Here is a 25,664-nt window from a genome sequence, read left to right on the forward strand (position 1 = left end):
TGCGGCTGATGGTGATGAGGATGGTCCATGAGCGAGCTCGCTGCCGCTGCTGCTGTCATTGTCGTCGTGTCACGCCCCGCTGACGCAGCGGCGTGCATGGCAGCGGCGGCCCCGAGGGTGTCCATTCCTGGCGGCAGTTCTTCGTCTCTTGGTTGCTATAACGTGCAGCCTGCGTCCATTCTGATGTCGCTCCCGGTCTTGCACCTGGTACTGGTGTTGATTCTGGTCCTGACGTGGCGGAGGTGAGATGAAAAACGCGATGCCCGTAACGTCGTCTCCAAGCATACCCGTTGGAACCAGTCTCTCGAGGAGCGGTGGTGATGGAGGTGGCCTGCTTGTCACAGACTGCGGTCCAGTACAGCACGGCAATGCACAGCGCCGCGGCACCCCGGCGGTCACGCCGCTTTCTTATACGTACGGAGTATTACAGCACGTTGCAGTAGCCGAGCCGAGACAGTCCGCCCGCCCGCGCTTGATCAGGCCGCCCGCGTAAGTGCCTGTGTGCGTGCGTGTGTGAGTGAAGGAGTGAATGCCTGCGATAAGGGCAGGCTCCGGAGCGCAGCGGATCCGGGACAAATGGGCCAAACCATGCCATGCCATGCCATGCCGCTAGGGAGCCAAAGCAGTAATATAGCCAGGGCCCGGCTGCTTCGCACAGCCAGCCCGCCAGCCAGCCCGCCAGCCAGCGGATTTAGCCATTGCGGCCGCCGCCGCTCATATCCCATGGAAGCCCCAGCCTGGTTCCAGTCCAAACCCTCGCGGTGATTCCGTCCGTGTAATAATATCTGTCACCCCCCGTAGAACCTGGCGGCGGCGGGTGGGCGACTGGCTGGCTTTAGGCAAAAAAGGTACCTCCGGTGCAGCCACCGGGCCGTTGTGTGTGTGCGCCCCCAAGGCCTGGCATCTTCGGCCCTGCGTTCCGCGCGGCCCCCGTCGGCGCCGTCTCGACCCCCGCACCGCTGCTGCAGGCCCGACACTCCGGAGCTAAAACGGCGGGCGCACGAGACTCTAATTCTCCGTCCCGTCCTCCGTCGCGGGCGTCGAATGAATGGGTCGTTGTCTTGCGGCTCAGCGACCCCAACCGGCCGATGCACAGGGGGCACAATTCCCGTCCGTCGTCATTCCGTCATCATCAGCAGCGTCAACGCCCTGCATATACCTGGGTACCTACCCTCCCGTGATTACTCTGGAAACAACCCCCAAAACGACCCCCCCGCCCCCCATCCCCCGACTTCACTCCCTCACGCATCGCGACATACACCTCGAACGCGGCTCCTGCAACTGCACGGGAACAAGCTTGTTTCATTCATTTCTGTTTTCGAGCTATTCTGGCAACGCCATTTTGGCAACGCCATTTTGGCAACGCCAACATCTCTCCCCGCGAGCATGGTCCGCCGTTCGACGACGGCTCACGACCAGAAAACATGAATCGTTCAGCACGTTAGACCATCATACAGTCGCCCGTCCCCAGCGGACGAGCCATCCAACATGAGTACATAGCAGCGCCGCCTCGCGCTTACAGCCTGGCGGGCTTGTTGCCGACCTTCCAGCCGTCCTCCATGGCGATGAGCTCGGCCGCCCGCTCGCCAATCGCCAGCACCGTCAGCATCGGGTTGATGGACACCATCTCCGGGAAGATGCCCGCGTCGGCGATGCGCAGCTTCTTGATGCCCCGCACCTTGAGCTCCGGGTCCACCACCGCGTACTCGTCCCGCGTCACGTCGCCCATCTTGGTCGTGCCTGCAGGGTGGTACACCGTGTGCGCGACCCGGCGCGCGTACTCGCTGATCTCCTCGTCCGTCTGCACCTTGGGGCCCGGCGCCACCTCCTGCTTCAGCCAGCCCTTGAACGGCTCCTGCTCCGCAATCTTGCGCGCCGCCCGGATGCCCGCCACCAGCGTCGCCGCGTCATAGCCCTCCGGGTCCGTGAAGTACCGGAAGTCCAGCGCCGGCTTCACCGCCGGGTCGGCCGACGTCAGGTAGATGCGGCCGCGGGAGCGCGCGCGGGGGATGTTGGGCGTCATGCAGAAAGCATATCCGTCCCGAATCACCGGGTAGCCCAGGCGCTCAGTGTTGAGGCAGAACGGGATCTGGTAGCAGTGCATCATCACGTCGGCCGCGTCGCCGTCGTTGCCCGCCGCGTTGGTGGGCTCGCGGCGGAAGAAGACACCCGCGTCCGAGTCCATGGTCGTCTGGTTCGGGGGCACCGGCTGGTTGAGCTCCCACATGATGATGGTCTCGGGGTGGTCGATGAGGTTCTCGCCCACGCCGGGAATGTCCTTGACGACCTTGATGCCCAGGCCCTCGAGCTGGCCGCGGGGGCCCAGGCCAGAGTGCAGCATGAGGCGCGGGGTGTCGACGGCGCCGGCGGAGAGGATGGTCTCCTTGCGGGCGCGAATGGTGACCTTCTGGCCCGACGCGAGCGTGACGGCGACGCCCTTGGCCTCGTCGTTCTCGACAAACAGCTTGGAGACGTGCGCCTCGGTGAGGACCGTCAGGTTGGGGCGGCGCTCCTCGCCGCGCAGGATGGGGTGGATGTAGGCAACCGAGGCGCTGCTGCGGTAGCCGTTGTCCGGGTTGTAAGAGATGTTGAAGAAGCCGGCGCCCTGCGTCAGTTGGCCAGTGGAGCGGATCTCGTCGTTGAAGTTCTGGATGACGGGGATGTCGAGGGCGGTGGAGCAGGACTCGACCCAGTCCTTGCAGAGCTGGTTGCGATGGCGGGCGTGGACCGGCTGGAAGGTGTTGCGCAGGTTATCGACGAGGCGGACGAGGGTGTCAAAGTCCCAGCCCTTGCAGCCCTTGGCGACCCAGCGCTCCAGGTCGTGACGGAAGGGACGGAAGGAGATGAGGGTGTTGTGCGAAGAGCAGCCGCCGAGGACCTTGGCGCGCGAGTGGCGGATGTGGGAGTTGCCCATGGGCTGCTCCGTGGTGCCGTAGTCGTAGTCGAGCTCGCCGCCGAGGAGCGTGAGCCACTGGCGCAGGTCGAGGACGTTGCTGAGGTCAAAGTCGGAGGGGCCGGCCTCGATCAGCAGAACCTTGCGCTCGGGCAGGTAGCTGGAGAGACGCGAGGCGAGGACGCAGCCAGCGGTGCCGCCGCCCACGATGACATAGTCGTAGGCGTCGCTGGAGTTGGCGGGGAGCGTCTTGGTCGTCATGTTTGCGGTAGGACGATGCTGTTGCTGGGATGAGCGTATCACCGGCGAGATGAGGGAGCGTCGTCACTGCGGGATCGGTCCGGGCGGATGATGAATTCGCAACGGACAGGCGAGAAGCTCGTCACCACACGTGGGATGTCGTCCGGGAAGTGAGCTACAAATGTGTCACGGCTACGGGGTTGAAGACCACAGCAGCGGCAGCAAGATGGATGATTGTAGCAAGAGGGTGGGAGGATAGAACACCGGGGGGAGGGGGGGCAGAAAAGATGGATGGACGGGCAATAAGTACAACACCGCAACTCGGCAGGCAGACAGGGGATGGCCGTTCGAGTCGGCGAAAGCACTTTTCCAATCCAATCCAATCCAATGCAGCAGGTAATAAGTTTTCTGCTAGCTGCGGGTGGCACTGAGCAGAGTGCGCGCGGCAGGCGACGTCAGATGGCCCGGGGGTGGTGGAGCTGGACGGAGTGATGGATCAAACGCATGGCTTGGATGGGCACTATGGGACCTTGGGGACCCATGCTGTCCAATTGCTGTGATGGCGAGCTGATGGGGCGCCGGGTCGGTGCAACCGGTGGGGACGCAGGGCTCTTGGCCCGGAAGAGCGGCGACGGCGGCGGCGTCTCGGGGTGGGCGCGCGGTGGGCGCGGCGCGGCGGTTGGGTGCAAGAGGTGAGTGTCGTGGTGGGCGGTTGGTCCCCCGGGTCTGCGAGGCATGGGTATGGTGCCCCCGTGCTGCTGCAGGGCTCGTACATCCTACGAGTCGGTAATTGAAGTCGTTGTCGAGGCCCGCGTCCATTCAGTCGCGATGATCACTCGGCGGCGTGCGTCCATGGCCTTGTGCGGGTGCCGCAGCGGGGCTGGGCCTTACATGGCGTCAGCAGGGCACGGCAGGGTACGGCATGGCACGACATGGATGGAGGATGATGCTGGAGCCAGGAGGATGGCGGCAACGCCTCTGACCGACCTTTGGAGCTCCCGGCCAGTGAGACGGGTCGTGCGCCGCCGCCATCGCGGGGGAGGCTGGCTCAGCTGGATGTTACGGCACTGGTCTGAGCAGCAGGTGGTTCGGGAGCCAACAAATGCAGGACCGGCCAGGATGCCATGCGGTTGGGCGGCGGTTTGCTGACGAGGACGCCTCCAACCTCCGTGTCCGGGGTGGCAGGGCAGGTCGCGTGCTGGAGGCGGGCACGGTGGACATGACTTGGCGAGGCGGACGTTGAAGACGACGACGATTCATGAGGCCGACGGCAGACAGGCGATTCGGGCGAAAGCAGAGCCCGAGGCTTCCATGGAATGTCACCTCAGGCAGACAACTACGAATTCGCGCCTGCCTTCTTTACCTTATCCAGCACCAAATCTTGAAGGCAGGCGCGGATGACAGACGTGGCCTTGAATCTCGCAGAGAGGCAGGCGGGGGACGCCGGACAGGGCAGCGCCTTCCCGCATCCACAAACACCACCCAGCATGATAATGGCACTGTGGTCTTCAGTACTAGGTAGGTACCGCCGTGCGGACGAGAAAAGGCGAAGCGCCCAAGACACCATGTTCACCAATGAAGCTGGGCATCTTGTCTGCCCTTGTCCTTGTCTTTCTCTCCTCCGCACCCGCTCGCAATCACTTCCCACGCCAGCGCAGCCTCCTCTGGGCACCATCCATCGTCGTCGCCTTTCGCCGTCGTCTGCGAGCCGAATGGACACCGCAGACGTCCATCAAATGGCCGTCGCGGCGGAATCTGCCTGCCCTCCGCCCCGCCCATCCACCCCGGCCGCCGCCGTTCGGATTGGCCAAGATGCACGACGTGAACGTGTTTGACGCCTTTGGACGCAACCCCCGCCGCTGCATGGAAGGGGCCAAGCCCGCGCCTCGCTTCTCGTAATGGGTTGTGATTGAAACGGGGGGACCCCTCATCTTCGTCCTCCTGCAATCAACCCAAGCTAATGCGGTGCTCGCTCAACTCGTTGCAGCTCGAGCAGCCGCGCCTCGTGCGTGGTGCCAGCCCACCGCCGATCGACGGTGCACACGAGACAGGGATCTGGTTTCCGAGCCAAGCCCGCTTCATCGATTTCCGCGCAATTCTCGCATGATGTGCCATGCAGCATTTTTTTTCCCTTGCTCTGGCTGGGAGAAGTCGTTCGATGGTGCCGTCGGCTGAGGCCATCCGTGAGGATGGAGGACGCGATGCCGCCCTCCGATTTCTTGCCCCCACGTCGATCGTCAGATTTTTGCTCTGTCCCCGTTCCTGCACTTCCTACAAAGTCCGTAACGATTCGGTACCATACTGCACTGTGCAGTATCGCTTGCGAAGAAGCTCAATGCTTCCTGGCCTGTTGCATACGTTGGGGACACGCTATGCAGATGCTGAGCATCAGCGAGGCTGACAACCCCAGATCAGATGGGCCACGTGCCCGTCGAAGCAACCTTCTAGACGTCCTCGCTCGTACTGTAGCACTTGCAGCCACTCACATCAGCAACGCGCAGATGGGAAGAGACGAGGGCGTGCTGCTGTGGGCGCACGCGGCCAACCTGTCGCCGACTGCCGCTGCAACCGCATTGCATACTGTACCAAAGGTAAGGCAGCAGCGGCTCTCATGGAGGTTTCCATCAACCTCAGTGACCCACCGACCGCCACCTCGGCCGTCAAAATCGCTTGCCTCGCCTCGATCCCGTCGTCTCCGTGCGGTCACTAAAACTCTTCCATCATGCTTTGCCAGGCCCGCGCCGGTGACGTCGTGCGCCCCGCTGCGGCCCCCGACGCCCCCGTCGACAACACGGAGCGCGGCTAACTTTGGCTGGCACTGGCTGGAGAGCCCGTTAGGCTGGCTAGTGGCCCGTCTCAGGCGACCCCCGCCTGTCTTGCCCATGCCCATGGAACCCCACCCCGGGCGAGGCGGGTTGGCGGGCAGGCGTCAGCGTCTTGAGCGTCTCGGTATGGGCATGGGTCCGTGGATGCCTCCACTACATCTGCGGCTTTGCGCGAGTCAACCGCCCGCAGCTCCCAACTCCCGAGAATGCGCCGGGAGTCCTCCCCCCCAGCCATCCAAGCAGCGAAGCGACTTGCCAGGAGTGGATGTCAGATGGCCGACCAGCCGCACCAAGGAGGTTGGCAAGGTATGTAGTAGTATGCCAAGTCGGTGCAAGGCACCTGCAGCCTGGGCACCCGAGGCTTGCTGCACTGCACGCTGTGCGAAGCATGCGGACGGTCAATGTCTCAGAGGCCTTGACTTTTAGGTGCTGAGGCAAGACAGCGCTAAACACGGCAGTGACAGCTGGAGAAGCGGTCGATCCGTGCGTCAGTTGGACCAGACCCAAGACGAAAATCTGCACCCTCGGCCTGGGACCGCGACGCCGCGGGGTCGCCGGGCTTGGGCGCTGGGCCTGCAAGGCTAGAGCGAAGAAACCAGCCCTGGAGCAGCGCGAAGCGGACGGGTTTGCACCTACCTTAGGTAGGCCACTGACACCCCGGCGCACCCCCGGGCACTGGTCAGGTTGGCCCCGGGCAGCCACCAACCGCCATGGAATGCACCTCGGTGACCTCACTGTGATATCCTCCCCGCTGTAAAGTCGTCCAGGGTCCATCCATCGACCTCACCTCCATAACGTCACACGAGCCTGCACCTTCAACACCACAAGGCATCGTCGCCACTCTCCAACCGCCGCGTCAATCCCATCGCCCGATACTCGTCTCCTGCGGCCTCGTCCACGCATCGATCATCACCATGACCTTTTCCACCGAAATCCACACCTTCCACTCGGGCAAGCCCCAGCCCTCGTCGTCGGGATCCTCAACCTTCACCTCGGTTGATCCCAGCACCGCGAAGCCTCTCGCCACCATTTACACAACCACCCGCTCCCAGCTCGACGATGCCGTCTCCTCCGCCGCCGCGGCGTTCCCGACCTGGGCCGGCACCCCGGCCCCGCGCCGCGCCGCCATCCTCCTGCGCGCGGCCGCCATCCTGCGCGAGCGCAACGACGAGCTCGCCCTCACCGAGACGCTCGACACGGGCAAGGCCCTCTCCGAGACCACCACCGTCGACGTGGTCACCGGCGCCGACGTTCTGGAGTACTACGCCCACTTCGCCGCTGGGAGCAACCCTGGCCAGCACACGCGCCTGCGCGATGACGCCTTCGTCCTCACCACCCATGAGCCCCTCGGCGTCTGCGCCGGCATCGGCGCATGGAACTATCCCATCCAGATCGCCCTCTGGAAATCGGCTCCCTGCCTCGCGGCCGGCAACTGCATGGTCTACAAGCCCAGTGAAGTGACACCCCTGCACGCCAACACGCTCGCCCAGATCTATATCGAGGCTGGCGTGCCCCCAGGTGTCTTCAACGTCGTCTACGGCGACGGCCCTGCGGTCGGCGCACCTCTTGTCGCCCACCCGGGCATCGCAAAGGTCAGCTTCACCGGCCAGGTCAGCACTGGCAGCAAGGTTGCCAGCCAAGCCGCCAACGACATGAAGGCCGTCACCATGGAGCTCGGCGGTAAGAGCCCCGTTGTCATCCTGCCCGACGCCGACGTCGACGAGGCCGCCGACGTGGCCATGGCGGCCAACTTCTTCTCCACCGGCCAAGTCTGCACCAACGGCACTCGCGTCTTCGTCCCGGACACGATGCTGTCGCGCGTCGAGGAGGCTCTCGTCAAGCGCTGCCGCGAGGGCATCCGCATGGGCCTCCCGCGCGACGAAAAGACCAACTTTGGCCCTGTCGTCAGCGCCGCCCAGCGCGACAAGGTCAACATGTACATCAAGCACGGCCGCGAGGTCGACCGCGCGCGCGTCCTGTACGACGGCGCCAAGGAGGCGCAGAGCAAGCGGCCCACGGCTGACGGCTACTGGGTCCCGCCCGTCATCTTCTCCGACTGCACCGATGACATGCGCGTCGCTACCGAGGAGATCTTTGGACCCGTCATGTGCGTCCTGCCGTACAAGACCAAGGGCGACGACTGGATGAACGAGCTGATCCGACGGGCAAACAACACGGCCATGGGGCTGGCCGCTGGCGTCGTCTCGTCCGACGTGGGCGCCGCGCAGGACGTCGTGCGCAGGCTGGACGCGGGCATCACCTGGATCAACACGTGGGGTGAGTCGCCCGCGGAGATGCCTGTCGGTGGGTGGAAGATGAGCGGCATCGGGCTTGAGAACGGCCACGAGGGCATCCAGGCGTACATGCGCACCAAGAGCACGCTGGTGCAGTTGGGCAAGGGCGCCTGCAAGGGGCTGTTTGCGAAGCTGTAGGGTAGGGGTGTAATGGCTGGACAAAGCGGCTTGTTTGGGGTGTACATATCTGCTTGATGCATCACAGCGTATGTAAATTAAAAGTGACTTATTTTGGGTATATTGTTTACCTTGCTGCCTTTTTGTGGTTATGTCATTACGAGCTGGTCATGGGTGGTTGGCCAATTCATATGAGGTCACGTATTGCGGACGAGTGTATGGTCTGGGAATGCAATAGCGCTCTCAAGAACTATTTCACAAAGCACTCTTTCAATGAGAAGGTGGTTAAAGTAGAAAATCGAGCCTTTCGACGGCTTTCCGAACCTCTTCACGCTTACTTCTTCCTCTCAATCAGATCCCACTGGTTCCCATACAAGTCCTTGAACACCGCCACCGTGCCATAACTCTGCACGACCGGCTCCCTCACCCACTCGACACCCGCGGACGTGTAGCGCGCGTGGTCACGCGCAAAGTCGTCCGTCTCGAGGAAGAGGAAGACGCGGCCGCCCGTCTGGTTGCCGATGGCGGCGTGCTGCTCCGGGGCGGACGCCTGGGCGAGGAGCAGCGTGGTGCCGGAGTTGGCGTAGGAGTCGGGGCCGGTGGGCGGCCGGATCGTGACCCAGCGCTTGTTCTGCTCGGGGATGGGCGTGTCTTCGACGAGGGTGAAGCCGAGCTTGGTGACGTAGAAGGCGAGGGCTTCGTCGTAGTCGCGGACGACGAGGGCGACGTGGGCGATGCGGGGCATGGTGCTGCCGATGGGAGGGGGAAGGGAAGGGGATGCTCGGCGTTGTGGTGAGTTGGAGGAGAATTGGAGGTGTACAGGTGTGAGGGAAGACGGCAGATTTGGCTGTGGGAATATACGCTGCAGGAGGACGACGACCGCGATCTTTGGCTTGTCAGTTGTGACGAGATCAAGGTGAGTGAGTGCGTGAGTACGATGCGATGCCGTGTGAGGCGATGCAACTGTGACTAAGCTAGCTTGTGGGCGGATTGAGGTCAATAGTGCAGGTTAGCAACGTGAATGCTTAGAGAGCTTCATATTCGGATGGTCGCTCTGCAGAAACTGGGATAATGATCGATGGAATGGTGACTAAAGTCTACGTAAATTTGGCTGTAGAGTTGAGTCCTAGAATGCTCGGAGCATGGATATTCACTTCAGCCCAATCCATCTAGAGAAGTAGTATATCGAGACGCGATGCTCAACGACACAGAAGAGCGTACCGGCTCCATGACCGAAGCAAAGATAAGAACGGCGCCTTGACGCGGGCAATCTAGGGATATAGATTGATGACATGGTATCTAGTATTTCTGCGCGATACCGGGTCTTGAGATTACCAAGAGAAGGGGCAGGAGTAGGCAAAAATATCAAGATCGCGGGCTTCGTGTAATTCTTGCAATTTACCGCACCATCGGGACACGCATAAAACATCACGGACTCCTGCCGAGCAGCACTTGCCAAAGCAGCCGTGACCAGGTCGACGTCGTCGTCGCCCGTAGGTGGCGGGAAGACGTTTTCACCATGATGTATGTCAACTGGCGGTGCCGGCTCTCGGCCGTTGCACCTCTATATACTTCGTGTTAATGACAAGGTTCTCCATAAAGAGAAGCAGCAGAGACGCAATCTTGAGCGGCCATCTGGCCGGCCGGTCTCGAGCAGACGTGCCTGTTTGCCATGCGAGGTTCGCTTCCTGAAACCCACGATCGACCCCCTCCAGAGTCGAGTCAACGAGTCTGCCAGACCATCAACTCGGACATCAGCCGAGACGGCGGACCACTCAGGAGCTGCCCCCGTCAAGTTCTTGACGTTTGCCTGGGGAAGGTGTGAATGGGATGACCGAGTTTCCCACGTGAGGAGATTGCGGCCAACAACACTACTGTACTCCATGCCGCCACCAGTTGTGCGTCGCACGCGCGCGCGCGTCTCATGGCCCGGGTGGGTTACGTAGGGGAATACGCAAGGCGAGCGAGACCTGGTTGGACGAACGAATCGCGGCCCTTCATGGATGGACCTGGCAACGGGTGAACGAGGTGCGAGCGCCCAACGGCGAGGCGACAGGTGGTCGGCGAGGACGGGGACGAGGACGACGACGCGCGCTGCGTGTCAGAAAACATATCACCGCGCATCCAAGCGCCCTGCGGGAGAGAACCTTATCGGATTAGGGTTTGGATGTTGGTGAAGCAGAAAAGGCGGACAATGTGAGGATGGCCCGAACTTGCAGGGCGAATCACCGCGGGCGATGAAGCGACGGAGGCGTTGCATCGTGAGGAAGAACCGGGGATATCCACCTGCCGCAGCTACGAGAACTCCGCCTTGCGAGCTTCCCAGTTGAAGCGGCGGTGGATGGATGCCTCGCGGGTGATCTGCCACGAGGGGTTTTATGCGGACGATGGACCTGACATGCTCCACAGCCCCTGGGTAATATGCGAAGATGGGCGACGGGCTGCTGATCTTGTGCCAGAACTTTGAGTTGGAGCATGGCTGTTGCCTGCTACTACACGGGCTGGGCAGCTCGGGAGAGGAGACGGCAGTGATGCGTGCAGGGGAGGAGATGTCGTGATGCATCGCTTGGGATGGAAGTCTTCCGTGGAGGAGATGAGATGCAATCTGCAAGACAGGCATCACAGCCCTGCTGTATCACAGGCGCCTGTGCTCGACGACCCGGATGGAAGCCGCCCGGGCACGCCCAGGCGCCTACCTACCTATCCATGGATCCCAGGCCAGCCTTAGAGACGCCGGTAACGCACCCGAACGGCGCCCGGGGAGAGGCGGGCCGGGGAGGCGCCAGCGCCCGGCGGCCCTGCAGTGGCCCGTAGGCGCCGTGGGCGGCCTGATTCCAGGGTCTTCAGGGTCCTGCCGGGCTCCGGGTCCACTACAACCTAGGGACGGACGGAAAGTGTAAACGGGCGACCTGCAGGTCGTGTCACCCACATGACCGCGCGGGCAGCATTGATTTGCTTGGTTGATGGATCGCACTGCGTCCATCTCGCCCGCTCTCCAACCATCAAGAACAGCATCGCCTGTCACTCCTCGCGCACGGGGATTGTCTCGTCTCGTCTCGCCTCGTCTCGTTTTGCATCCTTTCCGCACGCGGTCGCCCTCCTCTCATCTCCCGGCGCAGCGGGCATTGGCGCCGCCGACGACATGCCAGTTGGCATCGCGGATCGACGACACACTCCCATCAAGGACGCAGCCTGGAGCCGCCTCGTCGCTTCCAACGACCCCGGCCTCAGGCCAGGGCGCCATTGAGTTTGCAGGCCCCCGGTTCCGGGGCCGAAGTCGTCGCGCATTGGTCCGCCCCGCCAGGTGTTGGTCGTCGCTCTCGCTGGTGAGACTGTGCAGGACGACGACGCCGGCCAACGGCCCTCGCAAAGCTTGTTGGGCCCCCGGCCCGGCCCAGCACGGTTCTGCCGCCTGTCGTCGTCGTCTTTTGTGCCTCCACGCACTCCGGAGGGCTCCGAAGGCGAATACTTGCCACCACGCGCCTGAGATGCCGCTTCGTCTTGTGCTGCCTCAGCTTGGGACCTCGATTGACTTAAAACGGACCACGGACCGGCCACGACTCTCTCCCCCACCTCGATGCTTGCTTGTGCGACCCGTGATCGTCTGCTACTGCTTCCTATGGTAAGCAGGTAAACCGACGACGCACAGCTCGAGCCTTGGCCAGCCCAGCCTTGACCACTACTCGGCTTGTGCAACTGCAACCTGCACGCGGGACAACAACGCCGGTTGGCTCCATGCTCCGACGCTGAGCACAACACACGGCACATCAGCGCACCACGGCGGGTGGAGCATCGGCTGAGGTATTGACGACGGGCAGATCGCATCTCGACCGGTCCAGCCATGTCGTCGACCACGTCCACCTCGCCAAGCAGTACGCCCACGCCCGATCCCGCCGCCGCCGCCCCGTGCTGGGAGTGCCAGCGCCGCCACTGGGTCTGTGACGGCACCCGGCCCGTCTGCACCCGCTGCCGCGAGGCCGGCATTGTGTGCCCGGGGTACAGTGACCGTAAGCCACTCACATGGCTGGCTCCCGGCCGGGTCTCGGCACGTCCGAGGCGTTCCCGTCCCGGCAAGCCCCCCTCGAAGCCGTCGAGGTCCGCCGCCGTGCGCATCAAGACGGAATCTGTCGAGCCCCCGTCATGTCCAGGGGACGAGCATCAGTCTATTCCATGTGATGATGTTGGCTGTGACAGCACGGCAGCTTCCACTTCTACCAAGACGTCAGGCTGTCCGTCCACGGACAGGAGCAATGACGAAACTGTCAAGTGTCCGGCCGAGGTACGCGCCCTCGCCGTCCGGCCCCGGAACACTGAAAAGCGCAGCCAGGGGCTGCGAAGCATGGAAACAAGCATGAGCGTGCCTGCTACACTTCGGGACCACATGGACGATGTCTTTGAAGCGACACAGTACTGTGAGTCCTTGTTGTTATCAGCGTTCCGCCCCTGGATGGCCACGTTCGTTGCGGGTATGGCTGACAATCCAGACAACTCGCAAATATACCCGTTACTGGCCACTCATCAGCTCGCTCCCAATCTATTCGTCGCCCCAATCGAGGGCCTGCAGCTTGTTCCAGCCTCCATGCGTCACGCTCTCATCTCCCTCTCTCTTGGCTACAGGATACTGCAACTCCCTCCCGAACAGCGCGTCGATGGACATCCAGCCGGCGTCCTTCCGTTTGCTGGCTCTGTACTCGACTCTTCGCCAGGGCCCGTCACAGGAGTTGCCGGCAAGCTGTGGTGGCGCGCTCACGATCACGTCGGCGCGGCAATTCGCCTTCTCAAACACGATATCACTCATGAACCCTCGAGAGCGACGACCGCCACGATAATTAGTGTCTTTGTACTCCTCATAACAGAGGTAAGAAGCTAACCCGCGAGTATCAGGATCTCACCGCTGACAGCTTGGACAGCTCTTTCAAACTGCCACGCCGCAATGGAGATCGCATTGCCTCGGCTTCACAGCATTGGTGGCGCTTCGCGGCGGCCTGGAAGGCCTCATGCAGGACCCTGAAGACGGAATCATTATCCGGCCGAGCTTATTAACCTACATCATGTATGTTTTTCGCACGCATTTTGCTCAACATTTGGTGGAGGCTGACCGGTGCAGCATGATTGTCATGGCCAACACGACGAGCCCCTCGTACGATCAGGTCGATGCTGAAAACCATGTGAACATGATGGACACCGTGGAAGACCTCTATTCTATCGGCATGTATCCTCGCCTTCCCTGTCCACAGCCGCTGTTTGTGGAGATTGTCCGCATCAACGACATTCGCTGGCGAGTGGCGACTGGGCAGCTTGATCCAGTGACATGCGGGACATCTACAGCTGTACGCGAACTGTTACGACGTGTCATGGACTTTTCGCCGGAGAGCTGGGCCGCAGCGCAAGCCACAACATCGCCTACGGCTTCGTGGCTCTTGACAGCCCGCTGTTACCAGTCTGCTGTGCTTCTCTTCGCTGACGCGACCTTGCTCAACCCGCGGCGTCTGGCAGGCCCTGACACCGGCGACGATGGCCGATCTAAATACCGATCTACGCGAGCGCACCATCGTGCTCTGTTGTTTAAACTGGCCGCCGAAGGGATGTCGGGCCAAGTCACAAAGTTTGGCATCATCTGGCCCGTCATTGTGGCTGGGTTCGAGGCGGCGAAGGGCACGGCAGAGGAGCGTCGCCTCGTGGAAAACGGACTTACGGACCTCTGCCGCGGCGTGGGTGCAACGGCCGTTGCCGCCCGAGAGGCACTCGCCCGGTTCTGGAAGTCGGGAAAGAGAACCTGGGACGAGTGTTTCGACCGTCCGTATGCGTTTATCGTGTAGCTGCAATTGGGATGATGATGATGGCGTTGGAAATGGATTTAATCTCACACGGCGTCAGGCTTGGAGCGATACCCAACTCTGACGACACATCAGCAGCGTTATTGCACACCATAGAAGTACATTGCGAGATTCCGCGACGGAACTGCGAATTGGAGGTGGCATCGTTTGTGTCGTGTTTGGGTGAGTCGGTGTGACTCATTGGCTCCTTTGCGGCACTTACAGCCACATCGGCTGAGGCCTGACTTGGGCGATGAAGTGCTGCAGGTGTGGAAGTCGTTGCCGACACATGCTCATCCAAAGCACATCACACAACACTTGGAACCAATTCCGGCCGTATCGCTGATTGCATCAACGCCGAAGCATCCCCGACTCCGCGCCTACCACCGCAGCTTTCCGCACGAAGTGCACCCCGACGACGCGCGCAGAGATGGCCCAGGCCACCATCACCACGCCGCGGCTCGAGCTCCGCCCGCTGACCGCCGCGCACGCAGAGATCCTCGTCGAGCTCAATGCCGACCCGGCGGTCACGCGGTACGTGCACAGCGGGCGGCCGCTCACCCGCGAGGAGGCGCTGGCGGACCACGCGGAGCGCCTGGCGAAGGCGGAGGAGGTGCCCGGGCTGGGATACTGGATGGGCTATGATCGGGAGGGGGGCGAGGCGGTTGGGTGGTGGGCGTTGACGCCGGGGCCGTCTGGTCCGTCGGTGTCAACTTTGGGGGATGAGGACGGCGGGATGATGAAGGGAGAGGGAGAGATGGGTGAGGGGACAGCAGTAGAAGCAGTGGGATCAACATCGGCATCAGCGTCGGCATCGGCATCGGCATCAGTATCGGCATCAGTATCGGCAGTGGCAGCAGAAGGAGCAGCAAGAGGAGGAGGAGGACTCCGCGCGGAGCTGGGATACCGTCTGCTGCCACGATTCTGGCGGCAGGGACTGGCCAAGGAGGGCGGTCGGGCGCTGGTGCGGCACGGGTTCACGGACCTGGCGGTGGAAGAGGTGTACGGAGAGACGATGGCGGTGAACGCGGCGTCGAGGGCGACGATGGCGGCGTGCGGCCTGGGGTATCGCAGGACGTTTCACCTGCGCTTTGATGGAGATGAGGCGATTCCGGGGACGGAGGAAGGGGAGGTTGAGTATGCGGCCGGGAGGGAGGAGTGGCTCGCTTGGGATGAGGTGACGAGGAAAGGAAAGGCGTGAGGAGAAGCCATGACACGTAGATATGATCTGCTTGATGTGCCATTCGGCATATTCTGCGGCATTGAGTAGATGGTCTCTATAATGGACCTGTTATGGATTTTGCGATGCAAGGTGCCCCGCGATCATGCTTGCTTGGGATGAGGTGACGAGGAAAGGGAAAGGCGTGAGGAGTGGCCATGACACGAAGATTTGATATACTGGATGTGCCATTCGGCATATTGTGCGGCATTGGGTAGATGTTCTCTATAACGGACCTGTTATGGATTTGCGTTGCAAGGTCCCCCGCGATCATGTTGTCGCAGTCCCCGTGCGTGATCTCTGTTAGCCAGAAGGGAGTTCAGTCACAGATAGGCAAAGTCCAAGCACACTGATTACCCATTTACGGACTCGATAGATGAACGAGTAGTGGCTGGCAGCCCCTGATGGTAACGAGCGTCCATATGTATGTAGAACTGGCGATGGGAACCCACATACAGTTCGTACGTGCACGCATGTACCTGCATCTGTGGCTTGCTGGCTCCACGTCGGAATTGAATCGACAGCGGAAGCCGGCTTCCGCGGGACCGGGCTGGACCGACGGGTGATATAGAACAAGGTACGTTGGTACGCATGTAAAATGTGCGCATCTGGCCAGCAGTCGAATGACCGCCCGACCGACCCGTGAATGCGCCGGCGGGACGATGGCTGGCAAGCCACCTTTTAAGCGATGTGTGGAGAGGCGCACCCTCCAGGGGCCCCAGAGCACGGATGGATGCTCATCAGGGCCGACGAGGGGAGGGCGAGCGGATCGTGGTGCCTGATCTGCGGCTAGGGAGTGCGGGAGAGACGATGGCTCAAACGAGCGCTGAGTGAGCGGGCGAGAGGCGATGCATCTGGCATGATTGCACATATCGCAGTGTACAGTGCTGCATGACCATCATTTGTCTATAGTTTCGATGCGGTTTCAGGTATAAATCTTTACGTGACGAGCGCAGCTGAGCCTGAGGAGAGCCTCATGTTTCTTGACGATGGAGAACGCAATCTCCTCACAGCTTGATTGATTGCCTCTTTTGGGTAAAACGCTTGGGGAGCTCGGCGGCGGATTCTAGAACACACGGCGCAATATCGGATTCAAAGGACGACGCTGTTCCAAGAGAGGGCAGAGGCTTGGGGGCGATGCAACGTGCGTCCATCAACTGGCCTCGTATGGACGAACCGGGGGGAACAAGGTCGTGCGCCCCAACGTCGCCGGCGGAAAAACGAAAGAGTGGCTTGCCTCTGTCAATCCACCCGGCTGTCGACAACGGGGTGGTCTGCGGGAAGAGCCAGCTTGACGGGGCGCCACAGAGTGCCGGAAATGGGCCCTGGCCGGCGAGGTGAAGGTGTTGGTGGTAGTGGTGGCGCCCGCTGCCCCTCTTCTTTCTCCCCGACTCGCCGTCCTCGACGAAATATGGGCGAGCAAAAATAGGGGACAGTGGGCGCGGTGTGGATGCCTGAAGCCAGCCAAGTGCAGGGTCCAGGGCGCGAGGAGGAGCCCTCGAGGGTCGGAGGTTGACGGCGATGCGCCGAGCGAGAGGGGGGGATGGTGGAGGCGAGGCAGGCGTCGGGCTTGTCAGTCAAGACGTGGAGGTGGGATGGATCATGGAGGGGGGTGCCAGCTCGGCGCCGGGAAGAGCTGGGCGGACGGATGCACCCGTCAGAAACGGCGACTCGTGTGCTTCAAGTCCAGACTATTGGCTTGATGGCAGCGGGCTTGCTGGCAGCGGCCGTGCTTCCGTCAAATTCACTTGACTACTACCGCCCGGCAGTGCCTCTTCAGCCGGTCCGTAGATCGTCAGACTGACGCCCGGCACTCAGCAAGCTCGCCTGCAGCTCCAACGTAGCAGCAGTAGTTCGAGAAGCTTTCTGCCGAACCGCAAACTTGCCCAGCGTTGTGGAGACGCCAGAGGGCGCCGGTCCGGTCTACAAAAAGTTCGGCGAAAGATCCGGCCGAGTTGAAATCAGCAGTCGTAGCAACCGTTAACCAACGCGGCGGAATGAGAAATAATAATACAATAAAAAGAGAAGAGGGACCGCGGAAGTGAAGCCTGGTATCCAATAGCTGTTCGACGCCAAGGAAGCGAACCCCTGGCCTCAGCCCGGTTTGAGCAGAGCGCCGCGCGGGCGAAGCGAGCGAACGACATGAAGCGGGCGCATCACCACTCGCCTTGACTGCCGGCAGCCACGCCGTCCCAGTTCCGAGGATTCTCGTCGGGCTAGCGCCCAAGCAGCAAAGTCGGAGGCACTAGGTTGGCATGCTGGGCGCGAAAGAACCCACATGGGTCTTGGTCTGGTGCTAGCGCGAGCCTGTCGATGCCAATGCCGCGAGTAATGGGCACCCACTGACGGCTTCCACGGTCTCGGTGCGGTTTTTGCTGGACGGCGCTCTTTTTCTGGTGAAGGAGAGGGAGAAAAAAACTACGGGGCCATCCGAAACGACTGGACCATGGGCTATCCCTCGTGCAGAAGCTCCGATCATGCTGCCAGTGCTACGTACGAGGGGATGGGGTGGGAGGGTTTTTGGTCAGTGGCGTACGAGTAGGAGGTAAGGTGCTACGTCGAGGACGACGGACTGGGTTCAGGGAGCAAATATGGATGGATGGAGGGTTGACCCAGAAAGCCAGTCTTGCCGTTGTCGACGAGCACGACAACTTGGACGGCACATCGAATCGAAGTCGCTCTTTTTTAAAGTACCATCCGCTCATTGCTCTCCCTTTCCCGCCTTGACTTGCCGATGATGATTGCGTCGTGCTCCTGGTGATCCACTGGACCCTACAAACCCCCCGAAGCGCACAGACGAAAGGAACGGAGCTCGACGGCCGCCGCCATGTCGGACGTGGACGAGGCCATTGCCGCAGGCCGCGTCCCCGCCGGCATCACGGCCGCGTATCTCAAGGAGAGCAAGGACCAGCCGGCCATTGCGGGCATCATTTTCGTCACGGTCTTGACGTTCATCGTCGTCGTCGGGAGGTTACTATCGAGAGCGTTTATCGTCCGACGCTTTGGCTTTGACGATGGGCTGGCACTGGTGTCACTGGTACGTTTTGCTGTTGACATTCTATTCTGCTCCGAGGACGAGCTAGAGGAGATTTACCAACTGCGTGTAAGCTCCGGCTACGAGGAAAGTACGATTGCTGACGGCGACGGTAATCATAGCTCTGCCTCATCGCCTTTGTCGGCTTGAGCATCGAGCTCATCAAGCTCGGCTCCGGCCGCCACTTCGAATACATCCAGTACGTGCTCGACGTGCCGACGGTGCAGCGCACGCAGGTGCTCGACTTCGTCGCCCACATCATCTACACGACGGCGCTGCTCTTCTGCCGCGTCTCCGGTCTGGCGTTCTACTATCGCGTCTGCGGCATGCACAAGGGCTTCCTGCTGGCCATCAAGGTCGTTTTCGGCGTCCTCATCGCGGGCTACCTGCCACAGCTGTTCCTGATCGTCTTCCACTGCAGGCCCGTCACGGGCCTGTGGCCGTACGGGTGGGAGCCTGGCACGGAGGGCTACGTGTGTCTGCAGTGGGGGCTGGTGTATAGCGTCAACAGCTCCGTGTCGCTGCTATGTGACCTGCTGCTCTTTGGTATTCCGCTGGCGATGCTGAGGATTTTGGAGATGCCTAAGAAGCGCAAGGTCCAGCTGGGCTGCATCTTGCTGCCGGGTATTGCGTGAGTGGTTCCCTCCCCTTTGCCCCTTGCATGCAGGCGCATCTCCGTGCCGCAGCGCTGCATTTGTACTGTTGAATGTGTCGCTAACAACATCGCATCGCAGTGTCATCGCCATCTCCATCACGCGCCTCGTCCTCGTCATTCTCGGGCAGTGGCAGACGGACATGAGCTGGAGTTACAACCCGATGCTGGGCGTGGAGACGTCGGAGATTGGGGCGACGCTGATCGCGCTTTCGGTGCCTGGCGTGAAGCCGCTGTTCGACAAATACGTGCTGCGCAAGGAAGGCGGGCACTCGCACTCGGGCGGCTCCAAGTACCAGATGCAGGGCAGCTCGAGCAAGCGGTCGCGGGGCACAGCGCTGAGCACGCTGCGGCTGCGGTCGCAGCACAGCATGCTGGCCAGCAGGGAGAACGCGTCGGTGGGCGGCGGCGGCGTGTACGGCGCCGAGGTGAGCGCGGGCGGCGGCGGGAGGCATGGCGACGGGGCGAGCGTGGGGAGCAGCACCGAGGGCATCTACGTGACGGTCGACTTTGACGTCAAGGAGGGGTCGAGGAACTCGGGCACCGGCCGGAGGAGGGACATTGGGCAGGCTGCATGAGAAGAAAAGTAGAGGCGTGTGTTAGAAGCTTACAAGATATCAAGAAGACCACCGTGGTCTGGTGAGGGAGGTGGTAATGTGGTTGCGAAGCACAGGATATTGCACGACTGAAGAACAAGAGCGCAACGAACGCATGATTCAATGTTGGACATGTTTGCCATCTGCGACGTTGTGAGGTTCTGGCGAGATGACCGGCGACAACTTGGTGTCAATAACATGGCAGCATGATCCCCGTCATGGGCAGCTTTGTGGAGGGCATTGACATGCATACCGCCCATGATCCTTCAACCTCTCTCGCGACTGCCGCCACGGGCGCCTCAACGACATGAATTGGCCGATTGATCAATGGCATCAACACAATCACCATCGACTGCCCCGCCGAATCTTCGACGACAACGTCTGTGCTGTGCCTGTCATCCACAGGGGCAAACCCTTACAAGCATACTCCCTACATTCATTACGCCTCCCCGATCGGACCGCGCTGCCGTCTGCAGGGCGAGTCATTGCCACCGGGCGCGTGGATCGCCTCGGGGCCGCCGTCATTGGCGTCGACGCTGCTCCACGGCGGGAGACCGACCGGCAGCGGCGTTCGTGCCCGCCTCGAGCCCGTCAGTGCACGGCTCTGCGCCCTGGACGACGGGGCAGTTGCTGCTGCGCCACGACGACGAGGGCCGGAGCCGACGAGTTGGAGAAACTTGAGGGGCGGCTCTGTCGCGCGCCCGCCGGACGTCGTCATGGGCCGGTTCGCCGCACCATGGACGAGGAAAGCCCCAGTTGAGCCAGACTTGCAAGAGCGAGAGAACCAAGATGCCGAGACTAATTTGCTCATCATCAGCTAATGACGAGGTCGGCAAACTGGCCACTGGAGCCGGCTCTGGGGCTCTGGGCATGGGAAAAAGAATGGCAGAACGGGTTGAGGGACGCTGAAGCTACTGGACGCCCGGTGGCGCTAGCAGGGGCAATCTGGAGAGACACAGTAGAGAAGGATCCGCCCGTCGCTTCCATCGATCCATGCGTGCCGGTTCGGTGCAATGAATGGGGATTGGGGGGACCCTTTCGGGGTGCTCACTTCCGCCGCGAAGAACGACTACCACCACCACCGCCAAGACAGCAGCCACTTGTACATGCCGGTCGCCCCAGCGAGTGATCCACAGTCGCGTGGGAACCCCGAAGGAAGGAAGTGAATGGGGAATCCACGCCGGGCGCATGGGCTTGGGCGCGCCGGGGAACTCATAATAACCTCCACTACTACCACTCCTTCTCGTCGTGCTGTTGCGATGCGGCAGCGTATCTGATCTCTCCTCGCTCATCCTCCCATCGTCCCCCTCCTTTCCCCCCCTTTCAACACCCGTGTGCGCACCATCATCGCGATGCGCTCCCTCGTCGTGTTGACCACGGCGGCCGTCGCCGCCGCCGCGGCGGGCAACGTCAACGGCGTGTTTGAGCTCACGCCGTCGCTCACGCCCCTCGAGGAGAATGCCGGCTCGCCGGACCTGTTCCCGATGCCGCTCTGCAAGGGCTTCAAGCTGGAGGAGGCGACCATCGACGACATGCGCAAGGCCATGGAGAAGGGCACGCTGACGTCCGTCGACCTGGTCCACTGCTACATGGTGCGCACCTTTCAGACGCAGCAGTACATCAAGTGAGTTTCTCTCATATGCTCGGATGTCATCTTAATGCCCTACGACTTGAGCATTGTGTTGACCCGCTTCGCGACAGCTCCGTGATGGAAATCAACCCCGACGCCCTCGCCATCGCCTCGAAGCTCGACGCCGAGCGCAAGGCCGGCAAGGTGCGCGGCCCGCTGCACGGCATCCCCTTCACCGTCAAGGACAATATCGGCACAGACGACAACATGGAGACGACGGCCGGCAGCTGGGCCCTGCTCGGCAACCGCGTGCCGCGCGACGCCTATGTTGTCAAGAAGCTGCGCGAGGCCGGCGCCGTGCTCTTCGGCAAGGCCACGCTCAGCGAGTGGGCCGACATGCGTTCCAACAACTACAGCGAGGGCTACTCGGCGCGCGGCGGCAACTGCAGGAGCGCGTATAACCTTACCGTGAACCCGGGCGGCAGCTCGTCTGGCAGCGGAGTGGGCGTCGGCGCCAATGCGATTGCCTTTTCGCTCGGCACGGAGACTGATGGCAGCGGTATGTCTCGATCGTCTCGAGTTTGTCCCATGAGCTCGCGATGCCTTGCCCCTTCTCGTCCACCATGCTGTCCCTTCTCATATCTCACGTCGCCTTGCCTGTCCGTTCTTTCTCTGTATGTATCTCAGTCGCTGACTCGCGCCTCCAGTCATCAACCCCGCCATGCGCAACTCCATCGTCGGCTTCAAGCCCACCGTCGGCCTCACCAGCCGCGGCGGCGTCATCCCCGAGACGGAGCACCAGGACTCGGTTGGCACTTTTGGCCGCACCGTCCGCGACGCGGTCTACGCCTTCGACGCCATTTGGGGCGTCGACTCGCACGACAACTACACGTCGGCGCAGCAGGGCCACACGCCCAAGCCCGGCTGCGGCGGCTACGCCCACTTCCTCTCCAAGAAGGAGGCTCTGCGCAACGCCACCTTTGGTATCCCCTGGAACAGCTTCTGGGTCTACGCCGACGAGGAGCAGCGCCGCGTGCTGGGCGAGCTCGTGAAGCTCATCAAGTCGGCCGGCGCGACCGTCATCAACGAGACTGAGATCACCAACTACCAGACCATCGTCAGCCCCGAGGGCTGGAACTGGGACTACGGCACCGCGCGCGGGTTCCCTAACGAGTCCGAGTACACGTACGTCAAGGTGGACTTTTACAACAACATCAAGAAGTACCTCTCCGAGGTCAACAACACGCGCGTCCGCGACCTCGAGGACATTGTGCAGTTCAACAAGGACAACGCCGGCAGCGAGGGCGGTTTCCCCATGCCCAACGGGCACCCTGCCTTCTGGTCCGGCCAGGACGGCTTCCTCGCGTCGCTCGAGACCAAGGGCGTGCAGGACGAGACGTACTTCCAGGCCCTCGAGTTCTGCCAGAGCTCCACGCGCAAGGGCATCAACGACGCCCTCAGCCACAAGGGCCGCAAGCTCAACGGCCTGCTCGTCCCCGTCGACCCGGGCCAGAGCTACCAGATCGCCGCGCAGGCCGGCTACCCGCTCGTCACGATCCCCGCCGGCATCCACTCCGACTCGGGCATGGGCTTCGGACTCGGCATCATGCAGACGGCGTGGGCTGAGGCGGAGCTGGTGCGCTGGGCGAGCGCCATCGAGGACCTGCAGCATTCGTCGGGCACGCCGTACAAGAGGACGCGCCCGACGTGGAGAGGCTACCTGGTCAGGAACCTTCCGGTTCCTCTGTGAGGGGGAGTCTGCTATAGAGGGAATCAACACTTAGATTTATACGTAATCAATTGAATAGACCGAATATTTACATATGCTGCGTACGAGTGTTGCTGCTTGTCTCCCTCGCGACAACTCTTTATGCGTAATCAATGGACCAGATCTCCCCCCTGCGGATGCATGTTGCCGCGCCTCTTGCGCGGTCATTCCCCAATCGCCGAGTACGCATTCAACGCAAGCTGTCCGCCCAGGTGTGCATACAGAATGTTGCCTCCAGGGACCTGTCCCGTCTTAATCAGGTCCATCATCCCCGCGAGGCTCTTACCCTCGTACACCGGGTCCGTGATGAAGGCCTCCGTCTGGGCGCCAAACTTCATGGCAGCAATGGTCGTCTCGTCAGGAATGCCGTAAACGCCGGCGTTGTATTCGTCCCGCAGGATGATGTCCTCGGCGGTAATGTCGTCCTCGGACAGCCCGATTTTTGCGCCGGTGAACTTGGCGATGCGCAGCACCTGGCCGAACGTCTCCTTGGGATTGCCCGAGGCGTCGATGCCGATGACCTTGCGCGGGCGGGAGCCGAGCTTCTGTGCGAGCTTGAAGCCGGCCACCATGCCGGCCATGGTCGAGCCCGTGACGGCGCATACGAGGACCGTGTCGAAGAAGACGCCCAGCTCCTTCTCCTGCGCCTCGACCTCAAACGCCCACCGCGCGAAGCCCAAGCCGCCGAGCGGATGGTCTGAAGCCCCCGCGGGGATGTAGTAGGGCTTGCCACCGTTGGCTTTTATGTCGGCATTGAGCCGCGCCAGCGTCGTCTTATGCTCAATGCCAAACGTGGACGGGTCGAGGTTCACGTTTGCGCCCATCAGCCGCGACAGCTGGATGTTGCCGACCTTTTCGTACCCCGGGTCCGACCACTCGACCCAGTGCTCCTGGACGGTGGCGGCCTTGAGCCCCAGCTTGGCGGCCACGGCAGATACCTGCCGCGTGTGGTTGGACTGCACGCCGCCTATGGACACGAGAGTGTCGCAGCCCTGCGCCAGCGCCTCGGACGCGAGGTACCTGGTGGCTGTGTCAGCGCGCGCGGCGTCGAGCATTGGACGTTGACGACTTGGGAAAGGGTGGGTGATATGCTCCTTACTCTAGCTTTCGCGTCTTGTTGCCGCCGTAAGCGAGGCCGGAGTTGCAGTCTTCTCGCTTTGCGTACACCTGCACTTTGCCACCCAGGGCGGCGCTCATGCGCGGGAGGTGCTGGATCGGCGAGGCGCCGAAAAGGAAGGATTCCCGCGGGATGCTGGCAAACGGCTCTGGGAGCTGGACTTGAGCCATGGCGGGCAGCAGATGATGTCAAGCGCAGCAAGAGGACGTTGTGTTGCGTACAAGTCTGAGGGATGGGCTTAGAGTTTACAAGATGCGTCGAGAACGGCCTTGGGTCTTACACGGCGATTATGATGTCTGCGGGATGGAGACGAATTGAGGGGCTCGTGCTCCTCTTATCCGCTTCACCCACATTCACCCCGCGGTGCGGTGGATCGGGCGACGTCCGCTGTTCCCCGCGGCGGAGTGTAGATGGTTCCTAGCGAGAACATCCACATCCAGTCTTGAGAGGGCGTCGATAAGAACGATGAATGCATGCGTGGGCTTGGCGAGTAGTGCACAGTCATGGCTTACTGGGACGTTTGATGTTTGCCCCATTACAAAGTACATGGATGATCGGGCGGCATCACGTCCATCTTGCGTACAAGGGTGGTTGAAGAAAAGCAATTGGTCGCTCATATTAACTACTTTGCACTATTTTGTGGTGCCGGCGCAACGGCGTCATGTATTCGCATGCTCGAGCTGTTTTGGAACGGGTCCACGTCGTCGCGCGCGCGCGTCATCTCGACGAGCCTGTTCAAGATGCGGAACTCCATCTTCAGCTTGACGCTATACACAAACGCCTTGTACGCCGTCTGGAGATCGTACGTGTCGGTGTACTCGAGGCACAGGATGGGAATGTCGAGGAGGATGACAAAGATGTTGACGAGCAGCAGGTGGCGGCGCATCTTGCGGACGGCATCGCCGTACATGCTGTCCTCGGTGTCGAAAAAGGAGAAGCACGTCTTGATGTAGATACCAGAGATGATGAGCTCCTGGAGGAAGAACATGGTGACCTGGACCTTTTCGTAGACGTCGTAAGGGTGGACCCAGGAGTTGTCCGGCGAGCTGTTGGCGCCATACATGAGGATGATGATGGGGACGTGCAGGACGATGGCGTTGAAGATGATCATGGCCAGCACCATGCGCAGCCAAAACGTGTTCCAGAAGATGAGATGCAGCCGCGAGTACAGCACCAGTGACTGGCCCGTGACCATGGGCACCCAGCCGATGGCCACGAGCGTGATGTAGAGCCCATACGTGTGCGAGTTGAGCACGTTTTTGAGCAGGAAGCCGATCGAGTGCGGCGCGATGCCGTTGGTCGCGGCGAGGAAGCTCCAGAAGTAGAGCCCGCGCCGCCGCTTGAAGGACGAGAAGATGATGACGTCGAGCTCGATGACGTTGTACAGCGACAGCGCCAGGAACGAGACGATGGCCGCGCTGATGGCCGTCCCGTCAGAGCTTCCCGACGTGGGGTTGCCCGAGTAGCCCATGTCGGCGGCTGCTGGGGGGCCGTTGCGGTTGCCGTTGGCGTAGGCGTCGTCG

At 61.7% G+C, this 25,664-nt stretch overlaps 9 protein-coding genes across 9 annotated transcripts; 5 read left to right on the top strand and 4 right to left on the bottom strand.

Annotated features, from left to right (window-relative positions):
• Positions 1-1,516: 1,516 nt before the first annotated feature.
• PLICBS_007874 (uncharacterized protein) lies at positions 1,517-3,154 on the bottom strand (the record flags this gene model as incomplete). The annotated part of the gene is made up of 1 exon (XM_018321355.2): positions 1,517-3,154. The coding sequence occupies one exon, from the start codon at positions 3,152-3,154 to the stop codon at positions 1,517-1,519; it is 1,638 nt and encodes a 545-aa protein (XP_018181252.1).
• A 3,718-nt stretch (positions 3,155-6,872) lies between these two features.
• PLICBS_007875 (uncharacterized protein) lies at positions 6,873-8,390 on the top strand (the record flags this gene model as incomplete). Its single annotated transcript, XM_018321356.2, has 1 exon — positions 6,873-8,390. The coding sequence occupies one exon, from the start codon at positions 6,873-6,875 to the stop codon at positions 8,388-8,390; it is 1,518 nt and encodes a 505-aa protein (XP_018181253.1).
• A 313-nt stretch (positions 8,391-8,703) lies between these two features.
• Positions 8,704-9,114, bottom strand: PLICBS_007876 (uncharacterized protein; the record flags this gene model as incomplete). The annotated part of the gene is made up of 1 exon (XM_018321357.2): positions 8,704-9,114. One exon carries the CDS (start codon positions 9,112-9,114, stop codon positions 8,704-8,706), a length of 411 nt encoding a protein of 136 aa, XP_018181254.2.
• A 3,606-nt stretch (positions 9,115-12,720) lies between these two features.
• On the top strand, positions 12,721-14,188 carry PLICBS_007877 (uncharacterized protein; the record flags this gene model as incomplete). Its single annotated transcript, XM_018321358.2, has 4 exons — positions 12,721-12,781; positions 12,854-13,227; positions 13,280-13,422; positions 13,477-14,188. 4 exons carry the CDS (start codon positions 12,721-12,723, stop codon positions 14,186-14,188), a joined length of 1,290 nt encoding a protein of 429 aa, XP_018181255.1.
• A 427-nt stretch (positions 14,189-14,615) lies between these two features.
• Positions 14,616-15,386, top strand: PLICBS_007878 (uncharacterized protein; the record flags this gene model as incomplete). Its single annotated transcript, XM_065601261.1, has 1 exon — positions 14,616-15,386. One exon carries the CDS (start codon positions 14,616-14,618, stop codon positions 15,384-15,386), a length of 771 nt encoding a protein of 256 aa, XP_065457333.1.
• Positions 15,387-18,231: 2,845 nt separating this feature from the next.
• On the top strand, positions 18,232-19,668 carry PLICBS_007879 (uncharacterized protein; the record flags this gene model as incomplete). The annotated part of the gene is made up of 3 exons (XM_065601262.1): positions 18,232-18,507; positions 18,561-19,069; positions 19,173-19,668. The coding sequence occupies 3 exons, from the start codon at positions 18,232-18,234 to the stop codon at positions 19,666-19,668; spliced, it is 1,281 nt and encodes a 426-aa protein (XP_065457334.1).
• Positions 19,669-21,038: 1,370 nt separating this feature from the next.
• Positions 21,039-23,006, top strand: PLICBS_007880 (uncharacterized protein; the record flags this gene model as incomplete). The annotated part of the gene is made up of 3 exons (XM_018321360.2): positions 21,039-21,310; positions 21,388-21,815; positions 21,964-23,006. 3 exons carry the CDS (start codon positions 21,039-21,041, stop codon positions 23,004-23,006), a joined length of 1,743 nt encoding a protein of 580 aa, XP_018181257.2.
• A 182-nt stretch (positions 23,007-23,188) lies between these two features.
• On the bottom strand, positions 23,189-24,311 carry PLICBS_007881 (uncharacterized protein; the record flags this gene model as incomplete). The annotated part of the gene is made up of 2 exons (XM_018321361.2): positions 23,189-24,044; positions 24,124-24,311. 2 exons carry the CDS (start codon positions 24,309-24,311, stop codon positions 23,189-23,191), a joined length of 1,044 nt encoding a protein of 347 aa, XP_018181258.2.
• A 452-nt stretch (positions 24,312-24,763) lies between these two features.
• PLICBS_007882 (uncharacterized protein) lies at positions 24,764-25,612 on the bottom strand (the record flags this gene model as incomplete). Its single annotated transcript, XM_018321362.2, has 1 exon — positions 24,764-25,612. One exon carries the CDS (start codon positions 25,610-25,612, stop codon positions 24,764-24,766), a length of 849 nt encoding a protein of 282 aa, XP_018181259.1.
• Positions 25,613-25,664: the final 52 nt, after the last annotated feature.

The sequence above is a fragment of the Purpureocillium lilacinum genome, assembly GCF_023168085.1.
Source record: "Purpureocillium lilacinum CBS 284.36 DNA, scaffold_5, whole genome shotgun sequence".
Lineage (NCBI taxonomy): Eukaryota > Fungi > Ascomycota > Sordariomycetes > Hypocreales > Ophiocordycipitaceae > Purpureocillium > Purpureocillium lilacinum.